At 39.2% G+C, this 26,479-nt stretch overlaps 1 protein-coding gene across 9 annotated transcripts in view; it reads right to left on the reverse strand.

The window, feature by feature from the left end:
- CORIN (corin, serine peptidase) overlaps positions 1–26,479 on the reverse strand; it is a 149,710-nt gene that overhangs the window by 19,802 nt on the left and 103,429 nt on the right. For 3 of the 9 annotated variants that reach the window (XM_074587992.1, XM_074587990.1, XM_074587991.1), the window contains exons 10-14: positions 23,615–23,713; positions 14,795–15,026; positions 8,179–8,324; positions 5,868–5,975; positions 1,263–1,376 (exon numbers count right to left, since the gene is read on the reverse strand). In XM_074587992.1, the coding sequence (XP_074444093.1) occupies positions 1,263–1,376; positions 5,868–5,975; positions 8,179–8,324; positions 14,795–15,026; positions 23,615–23,713 (699 nt within the window). The remainder of the gene's footprint in view (positions 1–1,262; positions 1,377–5,867; positions 5,976–8,178; positions 8,325–14,794; positions 15,027–23,614; positions 23,714–26,479) is intronic. The other 6 variants (XM_074587998.1, XM_074587996.1, XM_074587997.1 and 3 more) reach the window with 3 other exon arrangements.

The raw sequence follows: 26,479 nt of genomic DNA on the forward strand, positions 1-26,479 counted from the left end.
TCATTTTAATATCACCTTCCTGTTTTAGATTACAGCACACAGACTGTTTGGAAGTCAAACGGTATAATCTTCAAAGTGAAAAGCAGATGAAGAAACGTTCTGTGAGCTGCCTCTGCCCAAAAAGAAGCAAAGATCTAGCGATATATGCAGGCTGCCAATCATTTTGGCAAATATATTCACATGCTCCACATAGCACATAAAATGTGCCTACCATCCTGTCCCTGCCAACAGAACTCGAGACTCAAGAGTAACTTTTTTGAAATTGTAAAATTATATCCTACACTCCTAGCAAACTATAGAGAGAGAACTAAAATTTCAGCTTTCAACCAAGCTTACCAAGCATCTCTTCTTCCTTGTGCAGGCTGAGTGTCACCCAGTCTGTCTTTTCTAGTTTTCTAGTCTTGGGGACATGCCCGCACACCAGGTTTTCTCAAAAGAAGAGAATTCAAAGCACCACTACTACATTCATGAAAATGAAGCTAACATCTCATGGCACGCCCTTCCAGCTTCACATGCAGGGTGGGAGCCTGCAAAGCAGCTGCCGTTTGCACGTCTTCCACCTCTTCCCATCCCACTAGTTGGCTGTGTGGTGGAAACAGAACACAGGGCAGCTCCCGCGGGGGACCAGGGGGCCTCTAGCACACTGTCAGCACTTTGAGCCGACTTATTTACGCTGTGTGCAAGGACAGTATGACCATACTATCAGTGTACCATACTAAGTTTTTTATCTCTCATACTTAATCACAGTTTGGATTGTAGAAGAAGCCTGTGGAGCTAAGCAGGGAGGCAAAAACCTAGGAAATGTCAAGCAGAAGAGAAATCAAATAAAGCAGGGAGATATATGAAATTTACTGAAGAACAGATCATAAGGAAAAGCAGTGGAAATCAAGAAAAAAAGAGAAGTGAGCAGCTATACCTATAGGGAACGAAGTAGAGAAAAGCTGGGGAAAGGTCTCAAGAAGCTACAAGCAACAAAGAAAAGAAGCAAGAAGACATAAGAAGGAGGAGGGAGAGACAGAAAAAAAGAGAGAGGACTGGAGTGACCAAGGAGACAGCAAGGACTCAAGGATGTGAACAACAGAGGACACAAGACAAGAAAAGAGATAAATTGGTGCCATAGAAAAACCGAAAAGGAAACTGAGGGAATGACTAAGCCTTCCTGTCTGTAGAAAACCTTTTTACTTTCATTTATTTTCCACCCCAAGATCCCAAAAATGTGATCAGCTGTTTATGGGACACTAACAAACTGCATAAGCCCTTACAGCAGTTCTTTTCATCCATCATGTCGGGGCAGTCTGGGAAACCGTCACAGATCATACTGTGTTTGATGCACAGCTTCTTCAAAGGACACTCCCAAAGACCCCTTTCCCTACAACCTGGAGGCAGAGAAACACAGTTGTGAAACACCTGCATCCAATATCAAATCAGCTGTTTTCTTCTTCCTTAATAATGCTGAAACACCCAAAATATTTTCACTTGCAATATAAATTTTAAAAGGTACCAAGAATAAATAGTTGCTAACGAAAAAATGGAAATAAGATTGTCACAGTTCACTCTTGATAAAAGGGTATAAAATACATAACACTTCAAAATACTTCAGTGCTTTTTAAATAATAATCTATATTATGCTAAACATATCTTTAATGGTTTAGGCATTAGCTCAATTAGCTCAAAACCCATACACCGCTACTCTTGAAATACATTTACTAGTAATAGATAAACTTTTCTAAGCCGGAAGTCTGTAGAGATTCCTTTAAAAGCATACCACGCAGACCTTTGGTCTTTCAAAAGCAAATCCTATGACAGCATGGAATATCCATGAAACGCTGCAGAAACATGTAATTTTTGCTGGCAATGCCAGTACAGAAACTCATGCAGATCACAACAAAAGGTAGAGAGCTGCTGTTAAGTACTGACCACAAACAGTTTTCCTGGTTCCACAGTCTGGGACCAAACCAGCTGGAAAAGATTAGAAAGACCCAATGGCTGTATGAGTCTTCAAGAGGGTTCATTATTATGCAGGGAACACACTGTCTCTTCAAAGCCCTGCTAACCAGACACTCTGATTTCAAAAGGATTACTTATAGAACGGTGTCAAAGTGCTTTGACAGTAAAATTCCTTTTAATCAGCTAGAGGAACTTAAGAATGGCCCAAGGTGCATTTTAGAAAAGTGTTTTCTCTTGTTTTACTTCACTATTTATTTCCATCAACTAATAAAGCACTTCACTGTGATACCAGTTTAAACCCTTTGACACACTAACGTCCTACACATATGACATTCTGGTTTTATAGGAAGCCATAAAACCAATGTGTTCTCCTGACTAAAACAGATGGTTTGATTGCCTTGTTTGACCTGTTCTACAGATGGTAATACTAGTTTTAATTTCAATCCAAGCTCAAATTCAGGTGACACCGCTGATGGCCCCACATGCAAATAGCTGAGGTATAAGCTCATGAACTGCATTTGAAGCAGCACCTCTGTTTGTCTGGACCTGGAACTAGAGCAGCGTTATCAGCAGTAAGTTACTGGGCAGATACGCAGTTTCCAAGAAGTGTTATTTCAGGAGTGTTTTACAAACATTAACCAGAGAATCACTACCAGCTCATATGATTACTGAAAAAAATCTACTCGTGTTTTAACTGTAACTGGATGTGTGGAGCAATTGATTTTGTTTGGATTCAAAAAGCCACATAAATAAATGTTAGAGCACAGAGAAATAAATAGCCTTGAAACTGTGAAACTAATTCCACACGATCAAAGAACTTTCTTGGGTCTCACCATTTTCCAGGTCTCCTTCTTGACAATATTTTTGATAACTATTAATGAAAAATTAATTGAAACCAAACTAAACCTTTACTCTATAGAGAACAAAGAATGTCAGTCATGTCAGGAATTTGATATGAAAATAAAAAAGATTAAAAAAATATGATTTATGAACCTTGCAATTTTTTAGGAGAGTGTTTAAAATTAATTAAATACGTTTGCTTTTCCCCTTCATCACACACTATAGTGTTACACTGTGAAGTGTACTGTCACTCTCCAAAATTTATGTTTGAGTACAATATAGACAATATTGAGAGAATTCCCAAGGAAAAAAAATCACTACTTACTGAATTCTGTGTTCAAATATACTGTTTTGTTGGTAGAAGCCATCTAATATTTGGCGTATTTGTATTTCTTCTCTAAATATTTTTGTGACATACATTTTTAATGTAATGACAATGGAATGGAAGTGAAAATGGAGGAAAATGGAGGTATTTACATTACCCCCATCTCAAACATATATTTTGCCAAGAGATGGGGATTCACGTATGATCTTACTTTCACTTTTCTTCAGAGTATGAAGCAAGTTACCATTTGTTATTGACACATATTTTCCCCATGTAATTATTAAGTCATTAACATTAAGACCACTACATTTTTCTCTCAACTAAAACACTACAGTCAGAACACAGATTGCAGAAAATAGTGAAGGACAATACTGGTTTTGAATGTTATGTCCTCAATTTCTTTAATACTCTTCCAGAACCCCCTTCAACTCTCTGCCACAGGCATTGTTCAGCAGCCAGGAAATTAATATGATCAATTACTGTCAAGCATATTTAATACCACAAACTCTCTTGACGTCACAATAGTATCAATATCACAATAATAATTTTCAGAAATTACTTTCCTCACACTTTACTGAAATGCACTCAGAAGTCTCACATTCAGAAATCTGGGTCAAATTTTCTCCCCAGATCCCAGTCTAAATGGCATTAAAGTCTCAGGATTTTGCTGCAATTGCATCGGTGAGATTTCCTCTCACAGAGATCATGTGAAAGTATGACACGGATTCTAACAGGAGACAGTGGGTGCCGAGTACAGCTCTACTCTGCATGGGGAGAATATACCTTAGTCCCTTTGGACTGTTCTACCTCACATTTTTGGCCAGAGTAGCTTGAGCATCCAAAAGCTGTAGCTTGTCTTTTCCAGCTTCCTCCTCCCAGCACTGTGAAGTTTTTCCACACCTGTCATTTAAGGCATTTCAAATACAAGGTCTTCAATTTAAATCCTGACTGTTATTTAATGGTATAAAACCAATTTCAAAGGATAAATCTAATAAAATGTGAGCTAGCCATTTACACATGGAAAGATCACCAGGTTTTGATTTTGTCCTGCACAGACGGAATATGAATGAGTCAGAGGCAGTTACTTCTGGAGCTCTGCAAGGACTTTCTGTTCTTCAGTAGCAGTATTACCCCTGGTCAATGTAATGTCACTCTGACAGCGCTAATTTCCTAGCAGATACAGTCTTCCATATTTATAGAAACTGATAAGAATTCTGCTGATTGCTAGTGACATTCTGTCTAGACTACAGAGACAGAGCGAGATCCACTTGAGGAATGAATATTATCTATTAGAGCAATATTTCATATGTTAATGTCTAGGAGAATAAAATTATCCTAAAAGACGCACAGCAATTAGTGTTCTAAGGAGTTAAGACCAGGTGGCAACAAAGAATATTTGGCAAGGAGGACACTTGAGACAGTTGACTCAAAGGTAAAGAGATGACAAACTCTGGAAGTGTCACTGTGATCATCAGCTCTGCCTTCCCTTGATAATCCAAACAAGAGAATGACCTAGCATTAAATCCAGTCTCAATGAGCCTACCTTTTTTTTTTTTCTTTTTGCTTTCTTTTTGCAGGGGGAGGGGAATGGGGCATAAAGAGGAGAGAGAATACAAACGTGATGTGAAAACTCCCAGGGAATACACCGCGCCTTAGTGATAAATAACCCCTTGGTTACTCCAATCATTAAAAAAACCCTGCTCTTAAAAAAGAAACATTTTATAGAGCTTTCAAGTTTGAATCTTAGCCCAGCTTCAGCTTTCAGGTGTTGGATCTTATTTTATTTTTGTGCAGCTGAGTAGAAAGTCTTTTATTGCCAGTTTTGCTGCTCGCACAAACTGTGTTTCCATCTTAACCTGCTCTCTGTTAAAAAAAAAACAGGTTGTGCACCTTAGCCCTACTCTGCTGGAATGTTTTCCAACCTTTTACTCATATTCACACCTCTTCTCTAAATCCTTGGTGATTTATAATTATTCTCTTTGCCCCTGGGGACACCAGGCCAGCACCAAGAACTCCATGAAGGCCACAACTTAGTCACATAGGAAATAGTATGAACTCCCTTCTCCTTCCCAAAATTCTCCTGTCAGCACACACAAGGGTAAATAGTGACCAAGAAATTTGTTCGTTATTCTCAAGCTCAACACAACCCCTTAAGTTAAAAGTCAAGAGCACCTCTATTGTAAGTAAACTCAGAAATACACTGGAGAATAAACTTTGTGTTTACCATCCTTGTACCTACAGCCTCAGGTTTACCAGTCTGAAAAAACATGTCATTCTTGACCCTTGCAGTACAGAATCCATTTCATCAACACAGATCTTTTGTCAATACATTATAACGATAACATTACTGTGTATAAATTTAAAACTATTTATGAATTCAAGATTTAAACTGCCACGAAGTCATATTTTAGCTTAGTAAAACCTCCAGCAATATCAAAAAAATTAAATCTGCAGCATTCTTTATCTTGATTACTGAAGGAACACCGAAACATCCTGGAATATGCTTAGCAGAATCTAAATGATCAAATATCATAACTTGTGTTGACCTTAATCAAGAAGGGTGCTTGCTAAAGTATTTTTACTGCCACTAGTCTTGAAAAAAAAAACATTTCCAAACATATTTTTCTACAGGAAAAGGGATTTATCCTCTAAACTGTCATGCTATGGTTCAAATAACTGAAGGAAAAATGAAACTCATTTTCTAATGCTTCAACTACTCTCTATTCAAAAGATCCAACTCATCGAATTTATTTACCACAGCTGTCCTCATCACTATCATCCTCACAGTCAGCTTGACCATCACATCTTCTGGATGCCAGGACACACCTCCCCGAACGGCACTTGAAGTGACTGGGTGAGCATTCTGTCAATGACAAGGAACAGGGAGAAACAAGACTGCATAAGCTCCAAGCTTAATAATCATCACATGGGTACTTATTTATTTATCACTGTGACTGTTTCGGAAGGGAAAATGACAGGAATAGAAAGTTTGTGCGATACCAAACTGGAACTATGTAGCAGGCAAGACTCTTAACATAGCACTGTGAGTGGGGTGGAGCAATATTTTCCAGCGCTCTCCCTCACGTGCTACCCCCTGTCACAATTTCAAAGCTTTGCCAGATGACTGGCATACAATGTTTAGATTGTGGGCGTGGATTTTCTAGCTACTTTTCTCACTGTTGTGTTCTTGTGTGAGGCAGCAATAGATCATCTGACATGTTGAAATGAGTATAAGAGATCCCCAGGATAAAAAAAAAAAAAATATTGGCAATTGTGTGTCTATTTGAATTACTAAAACCACCTATAAATGTCCACCAATTAACCCTTCTATCACTTTTGCCTCATCTTACAGAGTACCCTTTTGAGAAGGCTTTATTTAGATGGTTTTGAAAAACCCAACCATTTTTTCCCACTGTACATGTCACTGACTTTGATGTACAACCTCCATCATATGTTGCCTTTTTTTTTTCCTTCCTGCAAAGTCTCTCAGATATTTAATACCATGCAGTTCCTTGGGTAAATTTTAGGATTCAATAAACGTTTGTAGCAAAAATATCATCAATGAACAGGGGAACCTTAGAAAATAACATTCTAATGGTAAAAGGTATGTGAACTATATTGCCAACATTTAAGAATAACTCCTTATGAAAATATCTAAGTTTACAACGCACACTGTCTTGGCCAGCAGTATTCTTGGGTTCAGCACTGACTGGAAGAGATGTTAAGCAATTCAGCACACGGTAATAACTCTGTCAATTATAGCTTAAGTTGGAAAATAACCTATATTTTGTAATCATAAACATTTTAAATGCTCTCAGAAGCTTAATTTCTTTAATTACATGTGGGGTTTTTTCAGAAATATTTATATAAGATTTTCAACTTTCCGGGGAAAACTTTCTAACCAACAATGTCAGTAGAAATCTGACATTGAATCAACATAAAATTCTAGCAGTAAGTGAACCCAAAACAACTCCAATAAGACCGCTTAATTAGTTCCACTGTTTCTGAAGGAATACTAAAACCCTCTCCTTTTTCATTGATTTTCCAGGAGTATCTATTTCAGTGCTAAAATGGCCAATAAGCAGCGAATCAACTGCTTGGTTGATTATTATGGTACATGGACTTTCCTTGGAGAAATTGTACTAACTGCTGTATATGCTTCACTTTTTTTTTCATGATTCCTTCACTATATTCACAGCAACACCTCTTCACTAAAGGAACTACAGGCTAACTAGCTTTCGCCCACTGCTTTCTCTGAGCAAGATCAAGGCTCTGGAACGACCGTCATCACCCTGTAGGTGAGTAGAAGGAGAAGTGTGAGAACTGAACACCATCAGCATATTGCAGGCACCATAGCACACACCATCTCACTGTTTTCCCAGCTACTTTACTGGTGTTTTGGCAAGAAAAAGAAAAGGCATGTCAGAATCCCCACAGATCTCACATCCGATGACCACTGCAGAAGGAAAAGCTGCACAGCTTTTCATACATACAAAGAACGTCTAGAAGCATTTAAGGCAATTTCATTCTTTTGTTCCATGTTCACACCCACAATGGGCAGTATTATGGCTGAACTCGAAAACTGAAATTGTCAGTTGCTACTGAAGCTGGTTTGGCACAACTCTCTACAAAACTTTCCCCAACAAAAAACAAGGGCAAACAATAGCTGGCAAAGACACTAACATTACAGTATTTTTCTCAGAGCTGTCATGGGGCTCAGATTTTTTAAGATTGCCAGAAGTTCACCTCCTGGTTAGAAAAGCATTATTATATAACCTAAATAGGTAAAACACAAGTAAGCAGTAGGTGTAATGTTAGCAACAAATCTCAGGCAGTGACTTCACAGACTGAGGGTAACTGATTCTTCCTTTGAACAGATTTCTTCTGAGAACTTCCTCTTATCTGCAAACTGTAGGCACCCAAATTCCCTGAAACCCAGTTTGGAATAATTTCCACAGTTTGAACATTATAATTTAAAGAGGAGGTATGGGAAAAGAAAATAATCAGTGACTTTGGGAACTTAATTAAATCTCTAATTTCCTGTTATATGTATTTACAGGCTTTACCTTCTACATCTTCATCTGGTGTTAGACAAGTTTGGTTGTCTGAGTTCTCATCTGGAAACTGAGTGCAGTCAGTATCTTCTGGCCACTGCAGACCTACAATCCCAAGCACAGACTCACAGCGTTCCTTAGACTGTACACACAATGTCCTGAGGAGACAGAGTGGAATTGCACAAAGCAACTGAGTGCAAGCCTTAGAAATTCCCAGGTTTTGGGAGTTAATAATCCTAGCCAAAGTTAAAGACAAAGATTAAGGAAAAATCAATTAATCACATTTCTTTACACGAAAAAAGAATAAAATCAAAAGATATGTTGCTTCTGTTGAAACATTATTTTAAGTTACTGTATGCAGACTATTACCTGAGTTATAACATAATAGCCAAATTTAACTACTTACATACATCTTTTCCTCTGTAAGGGATGGCAGAGAACCTCTTTTAAGAAGCACTAACTGCCCTCCTTCAGGAAAAAATACATTTTGTGCCAGTGAAATGCTACCTTTTCTGATGATGATACCTCAGAAACCATGTGGTTTCAGAAGGACAAACTATTTAAACCTGTAAATAAAAGAGCAAAGGACTCCCCAGGAAATTCAATAAAATTAAAAGTTTGGGGAAAATCAAAGCACAGATCAACCTAGTCTTGAGGGTGCTGTCAGTTAGAGCAACAGAAGCTTGTCTCGCACCTGGAAAAAACATGAATATAGTCCTCCTGCTGTATTTTCTTTTTTTTTTTTACCACAGAAAGACAGGACTCACCACACAAAATTAGTTCAGTCCATCTAGATTAATATTCTGTCTCCCAAAATACCCAACGTCAAATGCTTCAAAAATACAAAGAGAAAATGCATAATAGAAAAATCCCCTATTATTTTAAGCATTATTTTAAACATTTAGCAACTACTTTTGCCTGGAATCACAGCTGATGTGCTGTTCAATACAGTGGTCTTTTCTTGTATCTGTGGTATTTTGAATCCCTGGTTGTTTCAATTGCCAGTGCTTTTTTTTTTTTTTTTTTTTCCCCAACTTCTGCAGGATTTTAACTAGGCAGTACGGGATTAGGAACCTCAACATCCTTTTCATCTCTTTCTCCAAACAGGAACACACATCATGCTTAACACGTATTTGTCTAAGCTGTTCTTAACAACCCTTCAGTTAGCAAGATTTCATGTACTTCCTTATCACTCACTCACATACACAGATATCTATTATTTTCCTTGAAAAATGAACAATTTATGTATTTTCTCACTGAATTTATTTATTTTCTCATAGAAACTCACTTTTACCTGTTTGAAGGCTTTGATGTCTCCCCATGTCTTTTCTTATTTCTAGACTCAGCAACTCATTTAATCGCACCTTTTAGATCTTATTTTCTAAACAATAATCATTTGGACTTTCTCCTAAAGGAGATAAAATTCTCCTTTGTTCTTATAGGTTGAAAAATATTCAACAGTAGGATCCCACACATTTCTTTTTTTCAGTTTCCTTCATGTCACTTTTAACTTGCCTTTACTTAATTTGATTAATTTTTTCAGATCTTTCGTCTTTTTTCCTCCAATAAGCTTCAGGAAATGCAGTGGCCAAAACCAAGCAAACAGATCCATTTAGGATCAATTATTTTATGCTTTTTTGAGAAAACAATACATTATTAATCTTCTCATATTTAATTTTGTTTTCATTGCGTGACTGCATGAAGAAGAGTCAATGTTTTTTCACATCAAATGATTCACCATTGGCTTGAGTAGCTGGAAGGAATGGATGAATGGACTGACATCGGTTACCCATGCTACAGTTACAGAACCCTCTCTTTAGATCCTTCTCAATATTCAAAAGGTTGACTCACACCACTTCATAACCTCAGCTTTCTGAATGACAGAGTTTTTATTTACCACTGGCAAAACCCCCAAACCAACAACAACAATATGAAAAATACATTTTCAAAATTTGATTTTGTTGGCTGAGACATCTAAGCCATTTCTGCCTAGAACACTGTGTGCTGTGTTCTCTGCACACTCAGGTCTTTGGCCAAAGCTGAGCCTTTCCAAAAGCTATTGCAAGCCATTTAGTTGTCAGTCCGTGGTGAAAGAATTAAAACATAGCTAATCTTTCAAGTAGTGCCCACACAGCTCATGTGGAAGCCTATTGCAATACTGCTAGGAAAACTGGAAGAGCAATTGGTACTTTGGCTATTTTTTTTTAATCCTTCTCACATACCCGTACCAAGTCTTACAGTTGGGGTATCAGAATACCTTGGTAACAGACTTCTTTATTTACTTCTCAGTCACATCTCATCTGCAGTACTGTCTATGAATCAATCTACCAAGTTAACAGTTAACGTGAGTATGCATCACAAAGCGGAGAAATCTCCCCCTTCTTGGTAGGAGAAAGAATCACAAACTAAAAACAGATGTAGCATAAAGTGTGTCATTTTCTGCAACAGAATTCAGTCTAGAGCTTTTTTAAGAACATTAAGCATATTTAGCAGTTAACTGAACTATCTCTTCACTCTCCCAATTCAAATACAGTAACTGGATGCCTAAATTGATATCAACGCATGAGGAGGCATGAGATCTGACCAGGATTATTCTTTATGCACATCTGTCACAGTTTTGAAACACCACCAAAGTCAGCTGGAGACAAATACACAGATAGTGTAATCTTCATGTCATTATAGGCTAACGTGACTAGGAAGGCATTTACTGGTCCCAAAATAAGGGACACTGACAGACTTACTGGAATTACACTGGGAGTGTAATGACAGGACAAGGGATAATGTCCTCAAACTGAAAGAGGGTAGATTTAGATTGGATATCAGGAAGAAATTCTTTACTGTGAGGGTGGTGAGGCACTGGAACAGGTTGCCCAGAGAAGTTGTGGAGGCCCCATCCCTGGAGGTGTTCAAGGCCAGGCTGGATGGGGCTTTGAGCAGCCTGGTCTAGTGGGAGGTGTCCCTGCCCATGGAAGGGGGGTTGGAACTAGATGATCTTTAAGGTCCTTTCCAACCCAAACCATTCTGTGATTCTGTGTGATTCTGTGAATGTTGCGAGATCCAGAATATCCAGAAGCTGCTCAGCACCTTGCAGAATCAAATCATAGCAAAGATAGTTTGTAGTTATAAGGAAACAGGAATTTCTGAGCTTATTCTATATATTCTTCATCTATGAAATCCCATTTGTCCTCAGTGGGAACCCAGCACACACTTAGCTTCAAAGTTTATTTCACCACACTTGGACTAATACTACCAATGCCTTTATCAGAGATGAAGAATACTGTTTAGAATTTGCAAACATACTTGATAGATCAATGAAAGGCCTCAATAACAGTAAGTTCAATTATTTAAAAAAAAATCTCTTCCCCTGTGTTCCTTATTTTGAACAAAACTTCATGAAGGCCCTTATAGTTAAAAAAATAAAGCATGCCAGTCAAACTAATAACAGAAAGACAATGAAAAGCCTTGCAAAGCAGGGACAGATGTTGTGTACAGAGGGAGTAGAATTAAAATTGTTTAGTTGTACCACTTAGAATGAAAAGAACTGATCAGTATTCCAGCATTAAAAAAATCTGATACATCTCTGATAAGTATATTTTATAATAGATGTGGAATTACAACATGAATTTGCAATTTATGGTTGGAAAGTTCATTTTGACTTGAAAAGCTTGACATTGAAAAACTGCATTAGCTGAACTCCATTTCATATTTAGCAGAAAAGACAGGTAAAGCAATACATATGTCCTGTTAAGCTCAACTAACCACTGATATCTTTGAACAAGAGGGCAGTTATTTTGCAAAGGCATCAACAGACTCTCAGAATATAGTTTCTCTGCTCAGAATTTAACATTCTGCCTTCTAGGAGCTTCAAACTTCAGTTAAGTAGATTTATATTTATATTGGTATATCAGATGTATTTACATTTTTTTTCTGCCCTAAATTTATCAATTAACTTTATTTATTGTTATGAGGCTATATGCGTTTTCATTTCTAAAACATTTTTAAGTTTTTTACATTATATCTGTGTCTGAAATTCTTCCCAAAATGTTATTGTAAAGCAAATACTGCAGATCTCAGTGGGACACTCCAAGATATCCTTTCCTGATAAAAACACTCTCTACCTGTGATCTAACATAAGAGTGAAACCTGAAAACAGTTGTAAAAGTAGAGCTTTGAATCCTAGGATTTAAAATTTTATGTTGTGTGTTCAAGCTGACCTAATTGTGATGTTACCCTGCTTCGAGCAGGAAGTTGGGTCAGATGAATTCCAGAGGTCCCCGTCAAACTAAATTATTCTATGGTTTCAGTGAGTTCCTCTTCATCTGTTTAATACCTTAAATTTGACGACTATTCAACAGTATTGTGATACTTAAAATTTGTTAGCTAGGTATGTAGTTGCTGAAGCAAAGAGCCTATAACTTAACTTTTGTCCCTCTACATTAGAATAAGTTTACCCAATTTTTATTTATTGCAATGCTTTCTTAAAAAAAAAAAAAAAAAAAAAAAAAAAAAAAAAAAGACTCCTGAAACACAGCTTGCACAAACCACTCTGTAACTTTGCTGCTATCTCATATGTGATATTCTAGCTTTCCTGTTAGGTCCCTATGTGAGAATTAAACAATATCTTAGTAAATTTCCCTTTGACTTGCTCTGAACTTGCACTAGGAAGCACCAGATAAAGAAGCGTTACCTATTTGTCAACAATGTCACGTGGTAGGAAATCTTTGGACATGTATTGCAATTTTTAATGCACTTTTTCAATACAATAGATGTTCATCAATCGATACTGCCAGGGTAGGCCCAATAAAAGAGAGAGAAATACAGTACAAGAAGACTCTAGCAGTCAGCAGCACAAAGAGCTCTGCCTGCTTATCAGGTTTATTAGCTCTCCTAGCCCACAACAACTGCTGCTACCAAAGCCGTAAGATTTACAGAACATAGACTTTTTTGAACAGATAACCCTGAAAAGGGCAGTGATGTTAATAGATGAGAACGGTAGAAAAGTTAATCTGACAAAGTAGAAAGACCAAAGTTAGTCTACAATTCAGAAGGATGTGGCACTCCTAATTCGGAAAGGAAAGCATGCATTCAAATCTCAGTTTTTGTTAACAGTATTTGGATAGGGCTTTGCATAGATAAAGTGATATACAAATGCAAGGAACTATTACAAATGATAACGTTCCAAATTAAATTAATTGATTCTGTGTTTAAATACCATTTATAGTGACGCAATTCTAATCAAACACACAGAAATGGAAAATACTTCATACAAAGCTCGCAGCACCCTTCTGGACAAGTCGTCCAACTGTGGAACGAGCAGGTTAATGGTGTGCTCGGTGAAGAACTGGCTGAAGGGCAGAGCTTAAAGAGTTGTAGTCAGTGAGGCTACATCTGGCTGGCCACTGGTCACCAGTGGTGTTCCTCAGGCCTCAATTCTAGGACCAGTTCTGTTCAATGTATTTATGAATGATCTGGATGTAGAAGTTGACTGCACCATTAGCAAGTTTGCTGATGATACCAAACTGGGAGGTGCTGCTGACTCTCTTGAGGGACAAAAGGCCTTGCAGAGGGATCTAGATAGATTGGAGCATCGGGCTATGATTAATGGGATGACATTTAAAAAGTCCAAATGCTGGATCTTGCACCTAGGCTGGAGTAACACTGGGCAGAAGTGTAAACTGGGAGAGGAGTAGCTGGAGAGCAGCCCTACAGAAAGGGATAAGGGGGTGCTGGTTGGCAGCAGGCTCAATACGAGTCAGCAGTGGGCCCTAACAGCCAACAGGGCAAACCACATGCTGGGGTACATCAAACACAGAATAACCAGCCAGTGAAAAGAGGTGATTATCCCGCTATTTTTAGTGTTGGAGCAGCCTCATCTTGAGTGCTGTGTGCAGTTCTGGACCTCACAATTTAAGAAGGATGTGAAGGTCCTTGAATGTGTCCAGAGGAGGGCAACAAAGTTGGTGAAAGGGCTGGAAGGAATGTCCTATGAGGAGTGTCTAAGGACTTTGGGCTTGCCTAGTCTGGAGAAAAGAAGGCTGGGGGGTGACCTCATTGCTCTCTACATCTTCCTGAGGAGGCGAAGTGGAGAGAGAGGTGCTGATCTCTTCTCCCTGGTATCCAGTGATAGGATGCGTGGGAATGGTTGAAAGCTGTGCCAAGGGAGGTTTAGACTGGACATGAGGAAGCATTTCTTTACCAAGAGGGTGGTCAAACACTGGAAAGGGCTTCCTAGAGAGGTCCTCGATGCCCCAAGCCTGTCAGTGTTTAAGAGGCATTTGAACAATGTCCTTAATAACATGCTTTAACTTGGTCAACCCTGAACTGGTCACGCAGTTGGACTAGATGATCATTTTAGGTCCCTTCCAACTGAAATAATCTATTCTATTTTGAAAATAGAACCTTTTGAAATTATTGAACTGCTATTCCGCTCCTTGCTTTGAATACTTCAGATACTAATGACACACGTGTAATGAACTGCATTTAATGATCTTATAAAATAAGTTTCTCTACCTTTTGCTATGGATTTTCAAAGCAAAATTTCTGGCATTTTCAATGGAAACAGAAAATTGGGAAAGACAAACATGACAGACATTGTTAATTAAGAATTAAATGAAGTATAGTGTAGTACCTGCAAGGTGGGATCCGCTGATTTGTCTGGGGGTCACATTTTGGTACTAAGATTGTACAGGCAAAAAACATAAGGTACTTGTAGCAGTTGGTCTGAACCAAGGCTGGGAAAAGAGAAGACTCCCAGCTGATAGAGGCTTCCTTCTGTGTCCTGTGGCCCAGGTAATTTGGGTAATAAGTATAGTTGTAAGGCAAGTTCATACAGAGTTCCAGAGTAATTGGTTCACACTGACCTTTCACAGAAAGAAAAAAAAACAAAAAAAAGAAACACAAATGATGTGAGATTATATGAAATACAGAAGAAATAATAACATAAGAATTTAACAAATTTATCAGTCAGGTGACTTCCTCCTAGGCTTGAAAAATTACAAGTTTCAGAGCTTGAGACCCCATATGAACCTATTCATAACAGTAAAGAATTTTTGTATTTCTTCCCAGATTGGTAGTCAGAAATATTTTTCAATTTTCCACCATAACAGAAAACAACAGACAGAATTTCACTTAAATTCAGACTGAAATTCAGCCTTTTATTTAGCACTGAGAGCAATGTGAAGTTATTTACTTTCATTTACTTCTGAAATATGAGAAAATTTTCCATTCAGAAGTCAGCTGTTATCAAAAGACTGCATATATTCGCTTATTCTGGAAGCAAATGTATCTTAACAAGACTAACATTCTCTGCCAGCCAGTTGCTAGTGTCAGTTGCCAGCACACTGTGGCAACTGTATGATCCTGTAGTTGGATCTTTGAGATGAAGGTGCAAGAAGATCCAACAGTCAATTATTCAGCTGATCAGCAAACTGGCCAGTCTTCCTTGGATTGGCATCCCCTGTTATAACCTCTTTTTGCATTTACCTCTAGTCTGAGGATGACAAAGCTCATTTTATATACAGATTTTCCTGTCTGCTAAATCCTCGCTTACTGCCAATACTGAACTATTTCTGTTGTTTCAAACCACTTAGTCCCAGCTTTGGGGTATATGAGGTTCAAGATTTCAACAATTGTCCTCACATACTGCCATTTCCTTTTCATCATGATGAATTCTCCCACGTCCTCCCACACTTCAGCCCCAGATGCCCAGATCAGTTTGGTTTTGTCTTTTGATTTTTCCCCAGTAAGCATCTTTTCTTGGTGTGTACAGAATATTACACGTTCATCAGTATTCCATGATGAAACGCAGGTAAATGAGCACAAATCACATCCAATGTTCTAAGTGTTTGTACAACATAACTATTCATGACTAAAGGGTAAAAATGCACCTATATCATTCTCTCTTTTGTTATACCTCATATTTATAAGGGTTTAGGTAAATTCTAGAAGAAAATCTAGTCCACTGAAATGCCCCTGTAGGATAGCTCTTTACGTGTTTTCAATATGCTTACAATTTTCACACTGTGTTTAGAAAGCTTCTAACACATTATGTGCAAAAGTGTGGTTGTAGGTTTGAAAAGAATAACTTTGACTCTCATAGCCAATTCCCTACAATTCACAAGCAGAGTAACAAACAGAACATACACTCCAGGGGAATACCTGACTGAATTTAAGTAACCCAAATCTTAACCTTTCCTTCTGATGTTTGTCCTACAGTCTAAGAGATCTTGCTACTCCCTTACTACTACCCTTATTGCAGTAAAAAAAGTGTTTCCTTATGTTCAGAAGGAACCTCCCGAGTTTCAGTTTGTGCCCATTTCCTCTGGTCTTATCACTGAGTGCTGAAATAGCCTGGCTCTGTCTTCTTTACATTCTCCCTTCAGATATTTGTTCTGTTATCCTAAATATGTTGTAACTGCATTATAATGCCAACCTAAACCGATCAGACATTATCACACATGGAGAACATCCACCATATTCAATGTTGCAAAATGTGGCCTATGCTTTGGAATTTTCCAACCAAAGAGTTATTTAGGCCAGAAAATACTGCTTTGTCAAAACCGAAATTTTCCACAGGAATTCTCATCTCTTACCAAAGATGGAATAACTCTGGTCAAAATACGAACCATGAAAATAGCATGAAAAAAGACAATAGTACTTCCAGATGTTATACAAGAAAAATCTCTCCCAAATTCTCTTGCTGTTCCATTGTGTATAGACAATTAAATATTCACTGGACCAGAAAGGGAGGAAGAGAAATGATCCAGAAGTCTAATTCAGATTATGTGTTACTCTGAGAATTATGGACTGTTGCCCATAATAAGATGAGGAAACTTCATCGCTAAAAATACTCTTGGGTTTCTCATGACACGGAATGTGAACATTGTTTTAGAACTTAAATATCACATGTCAAAAATGTTTTTCGCTATCTTGTAACATAGTACTAGCCGCTCAAACATTTTCCAAAATTGCTGTCTATATATACAGTGGGATACAAAAATCTGCATTCATCAGAAAATTGTGGACCACATGAACAACTGCGTTGGACCACAGTTAAGTCTCATACTGATATATCCACAGGGAAGATGAGCCTGAGAAAGAAAGTATACTTTCAACTATTTTTTATTGTGAGAAAGACTGAATTGCAGTCACATTCCTTGAAAGACTGTTGCCTTTTACAGGACTGTAGGTGCTGTTCACGAAAGGTAATTTGCTTAGGAGAGAACTGCTCCCTGAGTATATAAGAACTAGAGGCTACTATGGAAATGGACGTATTTTCCTGCTTGTTGGGTAAGGCTGCTGCTGGTGCCTTGTTTGCCAGCCAAATAGAGGACTTTCTTATGCACGACGGGTGACTACACAGCCATCAGCTGTGAGTCCAGTGTTGATCCTGTCACAATATATCAGATACATTTCATGTGTTCTTTCCTAATCAGCTTAAGTTATAAGTATTTAAAAATAAATAATATTACAAAACACTGTCTTTTTTTAAACCCGAGTAAATGTAAAGTTGCTACACTTCTAAACATATAAAACAGGGTTTAGTGTAACGCCTGATAAGTTTTGGAAGCATTATGAGTAAAGAAGCTTTGAAACAGCAGATAGAAATATGGAAGCCCTCATTCCTGGGTAAACTGCAGTTTTATGGCAAAAAGTCAGTAATGCTCAAATAAAAAAGCTGAATCATCAAATGGAGAAACTGAGAAGCAACACCTGTTCTTAGAGGCACAGGCTGCTAACGCTGCTAAAGCTACTGCTTCTCCGTCAGGCAGAGAGATTGGGGACTAAACATCTTTCACTCCCATGAGCCTTCAGCCCACAGAGAATCAATCTTATACGCATTTAAATTTGTGATGAGCTAGAGTGGAGTTATTCATCAGTAATTATATCTCAATGAATACTCATGTATTCTGACCTTAAAACATCATATAAATATGACCTTTAAATCTCACCAAAGACAAGAAAAGATTACTTGAAGAAGTTTTCTTTGGAAATGCCAGGTACCTACAGTTCCAAGGGATTTCAGCAGGAACTGCAGATGTGGTCAACAACCAAAGTAATTTGATCTGTTGTGATAGCTCATGTTTGATTTCTCCTTGATTAGCGCACGTATCCCAAGATATATTGCTTCCTTTTCACCAGGAGGCGGACAACCTCTCATGGGAGATAATATCTGACCATGAATTACAAAACACAGATGAAAACTGACCGAGATACTTCAACGAAGATATCTGAGACTTCAACAACAACAAAAAAATTATTTTTAAAATTTAAATTTTATTAGAAGTTTTTAAAAAATGAAGTGGATTGTTACTAGTTTTGTGTTATATGGATACCTTCCTTCCCATTTCATAACCCTTTCTAAATATTTCTTGGGAGATAATGATGGTTTGGTTCACAACAGGCAAGTAAAAAACCCCAACACCTACTACTCCAATCACCTTAGAAGGCTCCTTCTCACCTGAATAGTTTGGTCATGGCTATGGCTTAGAGAATAGACCTACAAAGGTGATGTACATAGTAGGCATCTGCTGCAGACCACCTTAGCAAAAAGAGGAGGCAGATGAGGCCTTCTTCAGAGAGCTGGAAGATGCCTCACGATCGCAGTGCCTGGTACTTATGAGAGTTTTAATTACACTGATATCTGCTTGAAGGGCAGCAAGTTGGTCTTAAAGGAGAGCCTCCTCAAAGCACAGGAAGAGTCCACTCCAATGCAAATCAAGTCAAGTAAGTGTGGCGTAAGGCCACCTTGGCTGAACATGGATCTCCTGACCGAACTCAAACACAAAAAATAAATATACAGAAGATGGGATAGAGCACTTAAGTGCTCTCTATCTAACGTAGAGATATTTGTAGAGCATACAGGAATGGAGTTAGAAAAGCCAAAGCTCAGCTAGTTGAAACTACTGAGCAATGTAACGGGCAAGAAGGAGGGTTCTTGTAAGTACACTGGCAGTAAAAAGAAACATGAGAAAAAATTGTGTCTGCTGCTCACTGGGGCATGGGAACTAGTGACCAGGGACATGGAAAAGACCAAGGTATTCAATGTCTCTTCTGCCTCAGTTTCCACTGAGGAATGTCACTGTAAGGTTGCTTTATATCATCTTCAAAAGGTGATGGCAACTCTGGCACCCGATGACCAGAAAAAGGTCAACATCGCACCCATCTTTAGGAAGGGCAAGGAGGAGTACTCAGGGGACTACAGTCTATCCTCAGTCCCACAGAAAATTATGGACCAGTTTCTTCTTGAAGACATGTCCCCACATGAAAAAAAAGGTGACTGGGAACAGCCAGCACAGATTTATCATGGGAAAATCATGCCTGATTAATCTGATTGCTGTCTCTGACAAGATGACTGGCTGTCGCTCCCTTTTATTCAGCACTGGTAAATATCTGGAGTATTGTGCCCTGTTTCTTGGTTCCCCAATTCATAAAAGACATCAACATACTAGAATGAGGTTAGTGGAGGGCCACCAAGCAAGTTAGGGGACTGGACCACATGATCTACAGGCAAAAGGTGGGAAAAAAGGGTTTGTTCAGCCATCAAAAAGGAAGACTAAGGGGAGATCTTACTGCCATTAACAACTACCTAATGGGAAGGTGTAAAGCAGATGGATCTAGACTCTTAGAAGTGTGCAGGGATAGGATAAGAGGCAAAAGACACCAGTTGTAACACACAGAACTCCAGTTACACATATGGAAAAAAGGTTTTTACTGTGAGCATGGCCTAACACTGGAACAGTTCTCACAGAAAGACTGTGGAATCTCTGTGCTTGGAGATACTCAAAACTCAGCTGCACAAGTTCATGGCCCACATGACTTAATTGGCACTGCTTTGATCAGGACTTTGGACTAATTGACCAAACATGTGAACTAACTTCCTGTAATGCTAAACGTGGTACTTATAGAATTAGAATCATAGAATCATAGAATTGTTGAGGTTGGAAGGGACCTTTAAGATCATCGAGTCCAACCTTTAGCCTACCCTGACAAGAGCCACTTCTAAACCATGTCCCTAAGTGCCCCATCTACCCTTTTTTTAAACACCTCCAGGGATGGTGAATCCACCACCTCCCTGGGCAGCCTATTCCAATGTTTAATAACCCTTTCAGTGAAAAAATGTTTCCTAACATCCAATCTAAACCTCCCCTGATGTAACTTGAACCCGTTTCCCCTCGTCCTATCACTTGTCACCAGGGAGAAGAGGTCAGCCCCCATCCCTCCACAACCTCCTTTCAGGTAGTTGTAGAGGGTGATAAGGTCTCCCCCCAGCCTCCTCTTCTCCAGGCTAAACAACCCCAGCTCCCTCAGTCGTTCTTCATAAGGTTTGTCCTCCAGACCCCTCACCAGCTTTGTAGCCCTTCTCTGGACATGCTCCAACACCTCAATGTCCCTCTTGTAGCGAGGGGCCCAAAACTGAACGCAGTACTCGAGGTGGGGCCTCACCAGTGCCGAGTACAGGGGGATGATCACTTCCCTAGTCCGGCTCACCACACTATTCCTGATACAGGCTAGGATGTTGTTGGCCTTCTTGGCCACCTGGGCACACTGCTGGCTCATATTCAGCCGGCTGTCAACCAACACTCCCAAGTCCTTTTCTGTCGAGCTGCTTTCGAGCCACTCTGCCCCAATCCTGTAGCGCTGCATGGGGTTGTTGTGTCCCAAGTGCAGGACCCGGCACTTGGCCTTGTTGAACCTCATACCATTGGTCTCAGCCCATCGGTCCAGCCTGTCCAGATCCCTCTGCAGAGCCAACCTACCCTCAAGCAGATCAACACGCCCGCCCAGTTTAGTGTCATCTGCGAACTTACTGAGGGTGCATTCGATCCCTTCATCCAGATCATTGATAAAGATATTAAAGAGAACCGGCCCCAGCACCGAGCCCTGGGGGACACCACTTGTGACTGGACACCAACTGGATTTAACTCCATTTACCACCACTCTCTGGGCACGGCCATCCAGCCAGTTTTTTACCCAGCGAAGAGTACACCTGTCCAGGCCATGAGCAGCCAGTTTCTCCAGGAGAATGCTGTGGGAAACAGTGTCAAAAGCTTTGCAAAAATCCAAGTAGATAACATCCACAGCTTTTCCCTCATCCACTAAGTGGGTCACCTTATCATAGAAGGATATTAGGTTTGATAGGCATGACCTGCCCTTCACAAACCCATGCTGACTGGGCCTGATCACCCTGTTCTCCTGCATGTGCCGTGTAATGGCACTGAGGAGGATCTGTTCCATGACCTTCCCAGGCACCGAGGTCAGACTGACTGGCCTGTAGTTCCCCGGATCCTCCTTCCGGCCCTTCTTGTGGATGGGTGTCACATTTGCTAACCTCCAGTCAGCTGGGACCTCCCCGGTTGTCCAGGACTGCTCATAAATGATACCAAGTGGCCTGGCGAGCACCTCCGCCAGCTCTTTCAATACCCTTGGGTGGATCCCATCCGGCCCCATAGACTTGTGCACCTCCAGGTGCTGAAGCAGGTCCCTCACCGTTTCCCTTTGGATTACGGGGGCTTCATTCTGCTCCCCATCCCTGTCTTCTAGTTCAGGGGTCTGGGTGCTTAGGGAACAACTGGTCCTACTGCTGAAGACTGAGGCAAAGACTTCATTAAGTACCTCAGCCTTTTCCTCATCCTTGGGCACTATGTTGCCGGCCCTATCTACTAGAGGACAGAGATAATCCTTAGTCCTCTTCTTATTGCTAATATATTTATAGAAGCTTTTTTTGTTGTCCTTGACAACAGAAGCCAGGTTTAGCTCTAGCTGGGCTTTGGCCCTCCTGATTTTTTCCCTACATAGCTTAACTACCTCTTTGTAGTCGTCTTGAGTGGCCTGCCCTTCCTTCCAGAGGCCATAGATCCTCTTTTTTTCCCTAAGTTGCAACACTAGCTCCCTGTTTAGCCAGGCCGGCCTTTTTCCCCGACGGCTTGTCTTCTGGCACATGGGGACAGCCTGCTCCTGCGCCTTTAAGACTTCCTTCTTGAAAATCATCCAGGCTTCCTGGGCTCCTTTGCCCTGGAGGACTGCCTCCCAGGGGACTTTGTCAACCAGGCTCCTGAAAAGCCCAAAGTCCGCCCTCCGGAAGTCCAAGGTAGCAGTTCTGCTGACCCCTCTCCTTGCTTCTCGCAGAATCGAAAACTCTATCATTTCATGGTCACTGTTCCCAAGACAGCCTCCAACCTTCACATCCCCCACAAGACCTTCCCTATTTACAAACAACAGATCCAGCAGGGCACCTTCCCTAGTTGGCTCTCTCACTAGCTGTGTCAGGAAGTTATCCCCAGCACATTCCAGGAACCTTCTAGACTGTTCCCTCCCTGCTGTATTGTATTCCCAGCAGATGTCCGGCAAATTGAAGTCCCCCACTATGATTGCCCTTTTACAAAAAATTAGGTGAAGCATTGAAAGAAGCACATGTAAAGTATATATGCCAAAGTATCTTCTATCTTTGCTTCAGCAGCATCTAGAGGCCGCAACATGAATGGTGCCTCTCTCCAAAAAACCACTTGTGGGTGACAGTCACAACTTTAGAGAGACTGTGGAGTTTGGACTAGTTGACCTTCCCATATCCGTTCCAACCTAAATGGAATAACACTATTGAAACAAGCTACCATATAATACCAAACTATACCTTGCAGAGATAACTGCTTAGCACAGAGCAATTACAGGACATGTCTATACATTCATATGTAAGTAAAGGCAAGCCTGCCTGTGTGCCAAGGTGACCTGAACTGATGTGACTGTATGAACACATCACCAAGTTTTAATTATTTCTGAATAATTCTGAATACAGTTCTGCCCCAGTTTTGAAACTTAGCCAAATATACTTCAAGTATCTGTTCACTGTGCTTCATTGCACAAGTGAGAAAGACAGCTACTCAGAAGCCAGTGTACAGTGGGTACAGGAGGCTCGCACGGAGTGGTACAGTACAGGATATAGAAATGAAGATACATGGCATTGAAGGCCCCAGTTCTTTACAGTATGTATTGGTCAGAAGAATAACTAGTTTTGCCAGTTTGAATATCAAAATTATTTCTTCATAAGAGGGATAAAAGTTCTCCAGACTACTAAACACAGTACTATGTTTCCTTATATTTTGAAAATAAACCAGTACCTTATGCTTTGCACTTACACTATGTTGTTTACTTTATGTAAACACTGACTGTCATTAAATGTTAAGGAAAAGTGCAAGTGTAAACACCCATTTAGAAAATACCAACAATTCACAGAAAGGAAAATATCTCAATGACAAATGTTATGAGTATCTCTTAGTACATCAATAATCAAAAGTTATGATGAAACTTTAGTTTCATCTTTGCCCTTTTCAATACTTAATCTTATTACATATGTGCATTAGATAGTAAATTAAAGTGTTACTTACTGTGTCTTACCCTGCATCCTCTAAAACACCCTAAAAGAGTGACAATATGAAGCATGTGACCTACTTACTGCAGTTTGTCTGGCTGTTTCTCATCTCACAGAGAGAAGTTCCACAGGGATCAGGACAGGAAGTACATCTCTGGTCTCCCTCCTGACAGAGGGTTTGACCTGAGGAAAACAGACATTTACTATTCTAATTATTTACCAGACTAACAAAAATGACTGGAGTGTAGTGATGAAAAATACAGAGTTTAAATTACAACCGGGTATTTCCTTTATGTAGTTGAATAAGCGTCCTACAGCATTTCAAGTGCAGGAAGGAAGACGTCACTTTTCTTTACCCCTATGTTTAATATACAAATTTATAGCCCAGTTTCTGAATGAGAGCCATTTACCATGATCCTCTGACAGAGTATGAAAAGTCATGTAAATCAGATTTCAAAGGGAACAATAGGTCCCAGCTGAAAGAGAATACCCTCTGGGAATTATTCTTCAGTGACATTCAGTTGATCTGCTTCTCATTTTATGATTGTTTTGGTGGACAATAAAAAACATCCTGAAGAAAGGTCGTCAGAGCTGAAGCTTTATTGTCCTCCTTTGGCTGGTTAAAAACCAAACAAGGAGAAACCCCAAAAGGCTATGGTCCTAAAACATGGAATCCAGAATAACTAAAGGCAGCACTTCATCAAAACATTTCTGAGCACATTACCTGGGTAGTTAGATTCTCTGACAGACCTCTGGACTTCTCCCTGTCTCACAGTGGTGACAGCCTCTTTCCAAACCATTAAATTCTCTGATTCATATGACTTCTGCAAAATCAGTCATTTAATTTACTATTCTGTACACAGAGACCAAACAGTTTGTATTTTATCCTCTCATCCTGTTTAAAATGGTTTATTGGAGCTATTGCTTAGTGTTTGTATTGCACTACTGTGCACAAACATTAATCTTTCAGTCATAGCATCCTTATATTGGGTATACAGAAGATGCTGAAGAAACACCGACCCTGACAACAGCCTTGTCCCAAAGGACTGACTATGTAGTCATATCTCTTCATAATTATGTGGATTTACTTCCCTTCATACATGTTATATATTGAAGCAATGGAGGTACTATCTTGTCTTATTTTACATGTGCATCTGGTTGCAAAAGGGAACTTGAAAGGCAAGGAAAACCTTTTGACTTCTAAAGCTATCGCAAATCTTTATATTAAAATTCATTTTTGAAGTTTGCTCCAATGCCACCTTAACTCACAGTGGAAGAGTTTCTCAACTCTTTGAAACCCCCTGTGCTTCAGTGTAATCCTTTCGATCCTAGCACAATCAATGCTGAATTTACATAAACACATTCTACCCCGTCTTTGGAAGGGATCACAGAACCAGCTGTCAGTACATCTGTATTAGATTTCTATTGTCACAAAATGAATTACAGCTGTAATGTTAATAGATGCCATACCTTAAATTTCCTTAAGATATGTAGCATAGGATCTCATTTGGATATAGATGAAGCAATGGCCATTTGCAACCTCTATACGTACACACTTGTACTATTACACAAGATGCCTGTATCCTATATATATATATATATATATATAGGCAAATCACTACATTTTGACCTAAAATTTCTATGCTGATTTCACATATTTACTGTGTTTGTAACAAAACCAATATTCCAGGTCACTTCAGCCCCAACTTCACTGCCTCAGTTAGGCATACCAAAATTGTTTGATTTGTACAGCAGAGAATTTTTTGTATTAAGTGTACATCCTATTATATTTTCTGTAGTTGCTGAAATCAGCAACATACCTAAGAAATACAGAAGAAAGTTCAAATAAGAATTCTGCCTTGCTTTTACATGGACTTTGCAATGAACTAAAGAGGAATAATCCAAATGAAGTCCAAATTCTGCCTACATATTCTCATGCAAATTTAGGATGGACAGGATATGTGGTTGCATAAGGGAAGAATTTTGCTCTACACAATATCGCAAAACTTTCATGGGTTTTGCCCATCGAAGAATGAATAATAAGAGCAAGGAAAAGTTTTGTATTTAAAGGCTTTGCAGTTTAAATGCTAAGCGGAAAAATCTTTTAGCATATAGTGAGATCACTGACTACATAATTACCACCCAATCCTCCTCCTCTGCCCTCAGCATCCTCGAATCTGTATCTGTTCCTCTTACCAAAAAAAGATTTTTAATCATTTCTTCAACATCCATGGGGGCAAAAAGCAGTGAAAACAAAACACATCACTGACTTCTAGCCTAGATCATGCATCAATGATTTCAGTTAAATTCTCTTTTAGTAGTGATAAACAAATCTAAGAGGCTTAAATTGAGTGAATTTAAAAAGTTGACTTGATTGCTTATTGAATGCTTTAAATAGTTTTGTACTTTTCGATTTATGCTATTCTCCTGCTTCATGTCTTTTATATTAAAAATGATAGTCTTGTATTTGCAAGTGAAATGGAGGATCACGGAATTCATAGAATAAGACTGAGGTGGGACATCGGGAAGAATAAAAAATGAGTATTTTGTGAGACTGCACTGTCAGAAGAGGACAAAACTTGGTCCTCAGTTTTTAGATTGCCACAGTCAGAACTGTAAGAAATTTCATGCAAGACCTTTTTGCAACGCCAACATTAATTGTGAACAAGAATAATTGTAATTTCTGTATTTCAACTTCTTATTTAGATTTTGGAATGGAGATGTTTAAATTGGGAGTAGAAAGATCCCAAGAACTTAATATGAACAGAAGGGACTGCGTAGACACGCTTATGAAAGGATTTCTTCTAGACTGGTTTCCTAAAGAAATGAGGCTTATATAAACACAATGTGTATTTATCTTGTGATAACAGGTCTGTTCTACTCTAATAACTTTTGAATAGGTTGTCCTATTACCACTACATGTGACAGCACTAGAGTTTTCTAATGAAG

This window comes from Larus michahellis, chromosome 5 (assembly GCF_964199755.1).
Source record: "Larus michahellis chromosome 5, bLarMic1.1, whole genome shotgun sequence".
Taxonomy (NCBI): Eukaryota; Metazoa; Chordata; class Aves; order Charadriiformes; family Laridae; genus Larus; species Larus michahellis.